The following is a 6,758-nucleotide window of genomic DNA, read 5'->3' as shown; positions in this document are numbered from 1 at the left end:
AACCGTTTTTAACCCAATCCTCTTTCCTGTTTTCACGTTTCATGATTCCATTTCTATTTCATCCTTGATTTCTCATGCATTCCAACACTTATCTTATTCCCAGTAATTTTTATTATATTTCAACCTCTCAAACAGTCCTCAGAGACTAAAAGTTTACATTTTAAAAATGGAATGACAAATATATGTATCTATTCTTAAAATTCGAATACTAAGAAAAGTATATGTTAAAAACTCCAAACCAAACAAATATATTCTTCTAAACTCAAGAACCAAGCAAACATATTCTTCTAAACTCAAGTTAAGAGATTAATCTCTTTTTTTTTATTGTATAAATAATCAAAAAATAAAATTGCAAATGTGGTCCCTATAATTTAAAGAAAATTAGAATTTAGTCCCTTAATTCCATACATGGATTATTTAAGAAGATTTTATCAAACCATAGAAACTATTTATGAAGTTTTATCGAGTCATAAAGATTACACTTAATTTTCTCCAAATCATATAGATCAAATTTATAGTTTAACAAAAAAAAAAAATGAATGTGGTTCAAAATGCACTCATCATTTTTTTAGTTAATTAATATTGTTAAATATAGTGTAGCCTTCACTAAAGGAAAAAAAAGTAATAATATTTAGGTGCATGCTCTCCTTCCTTTACATCTCGAAAAAATAATTTTTAGAATTTTTATTTTTAAAATTATCACATAACAAATTTTAATTAAGTACAGCAAACGTGTAGTCGGTTCCTCCCATCAACACTCACATCCAAATGTTAACCGGAAATAGGCGGTTGCCCCCTTCCCCTTCCCATCTTCTGAAACCCTATCACAGATCCAAGAAAGGGAGAGAGAGAAAATAAATAAATAAATAAATAAATTAATTAATTAATTAAAAAAAAAAGATGGAATTTTTATTATTGTGGTAACTTGTGAAAGTGTTTATAAGTTAGTGTGTGTTTAGTCGCAGTGTGTTTTATTTCTTACAGAAAGTGATAGAGAGAATCCCACGCCTCCAATCCCCAATCACTTCTCAACTTTGCAGCTCCCCTTCTTCCCCTTCTTCAATAATATTTTATATTATATATCATTCTTCCTTCTTCCTTCTTCCTCCTAATAATTATTATAACTACCCCATAAATCAAAATCCCTCCAATTTCTATTCATTTTATTTTATTTTATTCATTTTATTTTATTTTTATTTTTTTTGAGTTTATTGGCTATGGCGGAGGGTTTTGAAATTTACCATGTCCCACAACAAAGCAGGAGAGACAAGCTAAGAGTTGGAATTGGCAGTAGTAGTAGTAGTAATTCAAATCATCATCATCATAATAATTTCTTTCCTTTATATGATGATGATCCCTCTTCTTTTATTTCTTCTGATTTTGATTTTCATCAAAACCCCTCTTTTCAATTACTTCATCATAATTACCCTCCGCCTCCCACCTCCGCCACCACCGTCCTCCACCACCTCCCTCCCCTCCTCTCCGACCAACAACAACCACCCTTATCCCTTGACCTCAACCTCCAACACCGCTACGCCTATCGTTCCACTTCCCTTTTAAAAGCCTCCAAATTTTTCAACCCAGCTCAGCAGCTCCTTCATGACTTATTTGACATCGCTGCCCCTAACTCCTCCGACAAACTGCTCCCGGATTCCGCCCTTCTTGACTCCTTGGACGGTGATATCCCCACCACCGCCGCCTCCGCCCCTGAAAACGGCGACACCACAAAATCTAGGCTTATTACCATTCTCCACGAGGTACTTCATATTTTAATTTCATAATATTTTCATTATCATACATTCAACAAGTTTTTTTTTTTTGGGGTTTCAATTCCCATTTATTATTCAATTTGATTTTCCCGATGCGGTTTTTTTTATAATTAAAAAAAATGGATCTTTTGTTTGGTAAAACCCCAAAAAGAAAGGCTCCTAATTTGATAATTTCGGTGTTTATGTATATTTTTGTTTTTATTATGTTATTATGTACATGCATTTTAATCATTTCTATATTGGTAGATAAAAATACTTTTTATTTATTTTATTTTATTTTTTACTTATTACAAAAGGACTTTCACCGATTGACGTGATGGATTTTGATTGGACTAAAACGGATTAAATTTAAATTAATGAACCCTCCAACAATTCTGTTAAAGCTATATAGCCTAGTATTTAATTTGTTCATTTCTAAAAAAAAAAAAAAAAAAAAAAGAATTGTGAAATGGAATCCATGATTATTGACTATTAACTAGTCAAAAGTTGGGTTTTTTAGTATAATTTTGAATTCACCATTGGTTAAACCGACATGGAGTTTATGTAATATATATTCTGATGGGTTTGTGTTAATTTGTTGGGTTATTAAATTAATGGGAGTTATAATCAATTAATTTTGTAATAATCTCTCATTTTATGTGCATTTGATTCTTTTTGTACTGAGGTGCTGGGGATCATCGAATGGATGGTCTTTGGTGACAAACAAAATCTGTCTTTTTTTGATAAAGTTAATGAAAGGGAATATATGCACAAACATCCATTGTTTCTTATTTAAGGTGTCTGATCCACCACAGAATAGGGTTGAATAATTCTTAAACCAAGTTTAAGGGGATAAATATATATGTCTGTTGTCTAAAGTGATTAGAAAAAAAGGGAATCAATTTAAAAGGGATTTTCAATGCGTTTATGATGATATTCCCACCAAAAAGTGTTTAAGCCCTACCCACCTTATAAATTTATATGTTTGCATGTCTGTCCTTTAATTTTTAGAATATTACATTGTTGATCTTGCAGATGAAGATTTGAATCATATAATTTTTTTTAGATGTTAACTATTCAACTATGTTAATGGATAATTGATAAGTTTTTTTTTTTTCAAAAGAAATTATAAAAATTGGCTGCGGATCATTCTTTATTGAAACTTTTGCAATGAAATGGTTTTTGTGTGTTTTTTCTTTTACCTTTTTGGACTATGGTTGATTTAGGAGGCCATATAAGAGAAATTAATTCAAATGGTAAAATTGTTGAAAATATTTATAAAACATAGCAAAATTTTAGAACTATCAGTCTATCATCGATAGTTTTAAAATTTTACTATATTTTATAAATATTTTGATTTATTTTTCTATATTTGAAAACAATCCTACATTAAATGTTTGAAGTTATGAAAATGGATGAAGATATATGTGTGTGTGGTAGCGTGTGTAAAAAATTTTGACTAAGAAAAAAGAGGAATGTTCTTAAACAAGGTTTCTTTGGTTTTGTTTAGTTATCCTTTTTGTTTTTTGCATGTTGCGACTTGTAAAGATCATATTGAAGGATTTCTTTTTTAGCTTTTATCTTTGAATAATTATGGATGAAAAATTGGGGTAGCTCTTTAATGAAAGTATAGAAAAGCAATGGATTAATTTTTCAAGATTTTATTTAGGTTTAGTTACAAGTTCAATTCCTATGATTTAGAACCGTTAGAATTTAGTCTCTATAATTTTAAAAATTAGAATTTAACTATTACGATTTGATAAAAATTTTATACATAGTCCCTACCGTAAAGATTATTTTTAAGAGTTTTATCAAACTATATGGTCAAAATTCTAATAACTTTCTCTAATCTATAGGGACCAAATTTGTAATTTATCCCTTATTCATTTGCTATCTCTCTCCTTAAAGTAAATTATATTATATGTTATATTGATTATTTCTAAATTTAATGATTAAAATGTTCCTCACTCGTATAACATAGATAAATTATTTGGTGAGGCGATCATAAGTCTGTTAGTGTTTCTCTGTTAAATGTATGATAGTGAAATATCTCGACTATATTTAATTATTATCTTCTTTTAGGGGCATGTACTTAAATCTACATCCAACGGTAATTATAGAGCAGTCGTATCAAGATGTTTGAATAAGAAACCAGAATCAAAACAAGTCTTAACTTTCAAAATTTTTACAATAATATATCAATATTTTCATCTACAAAAGTTTCAACATTACTACCCTAGATTCTAAAGCCTAAAATCTCTGCAAATTTGTGTTCATTCTCATTTCTACAGGTTTATAGAAGATATAAACTATACTATCAGCAAATGCAAGCAGTGGTTACAACATTTGAGTACGCTGCAGGGCTTGGCAATGCAGCTCCCTATGCAAACTTAGCCATAAAAGCCATGTTTAAGCACTTCAGATTCTTAAAAAATGCCATAGCCGACCAGCTCCAATTCAACAAGCAGCAGCAGCAGCAGCAACCAAACCCTTACTCTCAAAGATCCATTCACAACCACGGTCCCGGATTCCTCAATCATCAACCCGTTTGGCGCCCGCAGAGAGGCCTCCCTGAGAGAGCCGTCACCGTCCTCCGAGCTTGGCTCTTTGAGAACTTCCTTCATCCGTAAGAAATTTGTTAAAGAATATGAATGAATATATTAAGCTTACTTTAACCTATTAATTGATTTTTTACGTTACAGTTATCCTACGGATACAGATAAGCTCATGTTGGCCAACCAGACTGGACTCTCGAGAAGTCAGGTGTGTTTAGTGTAACCTGTTAAATTTTCATCGACATGTCTGGATTCTCATTGTCGTTATTGAGATTAGTAGTCAACCATAAAAAGATATTGATGAAATTTAAAATAACCTGAAGTAAATATCATCGACTCAAATTTAAATTTATTGGAAATGTATGAGATTTTCACTTCGTTTTCAATAGAAATTTTCATCGACATCCATATCAATTCAGGGGGTACGTTGCATGTTATGATGTGGATGTTTGTAGTTTGATCAAGATCATATTTAAAAGTGATTTTAAAATTGTTAAGGTCTTGTTTAATAATGATTTAATTTTTAATTTTCTGTGGTTGAAATTCATACCAATTTTCTCTTGAATTCTACTTTAATTCTAGAAACAAAATAAATGTTTTTGAAACTACTTTTTAAACCTCGTTTCGTAATTATTTTTTTTTTAGTTTTTGGATTTTGAAAATGAAGCTATTTTCCCTCCGTTTCTCACAATGGTTTTGCTTAAGTAAAATGATTGAGTTCATAACCAAATTCCAAAAACAAAAACAAATTTTTAAAAAATTCTTTTATTAGTTTTCAAAATTTGACTTGATTTTTAAAATAATAGTAAAAAGTAGATGACAAGGTTAGAAATTTAGAGCTAGAAGGAGTATGTTTGTAGGCTTAATTTTCAAAAATTAAAAATAAAAAAAACCAAATGCTAACCAAATAAGATCTAATTTTCAAAATCTGGCTTGAATTTTGAAAATATTGGTGAAAATTAGACAACAAAACAAAAAAACTTATAATAGATGGAAGTAGCGCTTCTAAGGTTAACTTTAAAAAATCTATATGGTTACCAAACAAAGGCCTGAAACACCAATTTTATCACATTTTGGTTTTTGAATATTATAGAGAAGTGATTTTAACCGTTTCATAATCATATATTCTAATTTTGAGAAAACTGACTCCGACCGGATTCAAGGAAAAATTGGCTAGTTTTCTTTGATTCGACCGGTTTCGATCGTTCGGATCGGTTTTTCGGCTTGCTCTACTCACCTGTAGGAGTTTTGTATATATGTTCAGGTATCAAACTGGTTCATCAATGCAAGAGTGAGACTCTGGAAACCAATGGTTGAAGAAATCCACATGTTAGAAACAAGGCAAGCTCAAAAATCTCAGCAAAATGAAGGCAACAACAACAATAATATTGAAAATAACAATGCCTTAAACAACAACGATCCTCTTTCCTCCACAAATGAATCCTTACTAAAACCTCACCACAACAATAATGCATCTTCTTCAAACCCCCACCACCCATCTCTAGATTTGTCCAACACCAATTTCTTTCCCACCCACCACCCTCACGCCACCACCGGCAACGTTTCCTTAACTCTCGGCCTCCAACAGAACCACGGCGGCATCGCTCTCACGGAGCCATTTCCCATCAATGCAGCTCACCATTTTAACCTTGGCTTAGAAGCCAACGGTGAAGGGTTTGTAAATGAGTGGTTTTGATTGATGCAAATCAAAATATATGTGGTTTGTTGGCTAAAGATGTTCAATTTTGAACATCATGGGCAGCTAGGGTTGTTTAATTCAGACATTATATATATATACTGACAAATTTTGAGCTACGTTGTAAGAATTAATTCTTATAATCCGAGGTGAAATTGGAGTTAAATCACATTGTTTGTGTTTCTTTGAAATGTTGAACTATTACTTTGTCATAGGGCTCTGAATCTGCCTATATAGGCAACGTGTATGTGTTTGTGTGTATATATAGCATATATAAATAAGTGTTTATATATTACAAACTTTGTATATTGTAACCACATGCAGCTGATGGGGATAAAACATTACAGAGTGTGGCTTTGGGAATTGAAGGATTGTTTGATGAATTAGATTGTTGTTTGCTTTGTGTTCTTTGACTTGTTCATTTGAAGAGATTCTGAGTTTCTAGAGTTCAACGAATAGATGATGGTTATTGATGTGTCATCTTATGTGATGATAGTTTGTAATTGTCATTTAAAGTTGGTAATCCATTAGGCTTCACATTGATAAAGAGGATTGATTCCTTCTTTTTCTCCCTCTCTTTAGTTTGAGAAGAAATAATGGGATCAGATTAGAACTTCTTTTAATATATACAAAGATAAGTTTATAAGGTTGTTAAAGATATATTAATTTTATGTAGCTCTTAACCTTCTAATTTCATCCAAATTACACTTCAAACATAAATACATATTTGCAATTTTAATTGAAATTGTAAAAAAATAT

The 6,758-nt window shown here is 31.0% G+C and overlaps 1 protein-coding gene across 1 annotated transcript; it reads left to right on the top strand.

Moving 5' to 3' along the window:
* The first annotated feature begins 967 nt into the window (after positions 1-967).
* On the top strand, positions 968-6,188 carry LOC120072959 (BEL1-like homeodomain protein 9). The gene is made up of 4 exons (XM_039025502.1): positions 968-1,757; positions 4,040-4,374; positions 4,451-4,511; positions 5,568-6,188. The coding sequence occupies exons 1-4, from the start codon at positions 1,218-1,220 to the stop codon at positions 5,997-5,999; spliced, it is 1,368 nt and encodes a 455-aa protein (XP_038881430.1). The 5' UTR covers positions 968-1,217; the 3' UTR covers positions 6,000-6,188.
* The last annotated feature ends 570 nt before the right edge of the window (positions 6,189-6,758 follow it).

Source organism: Benincasa hispida, chromosome 3 (assembly GCF_009727055.1).
Source record: "Benincasa hispida cultivar B227 chromosome 3, ASM972705v1, whole genome shotgun sequence".
NCBI classification, from domain to species: Eukaryota; Viridiplantae; Streptophyta; class Magnoliopsida; order Cucurbitales; family Cucurbitaceae; genus Benincasa; species Benincasa hispida.
Note: the sequence above shows the minus strand (reverse complement) of the source record. Positions and strands in the feature narration are given on the sequence as shown.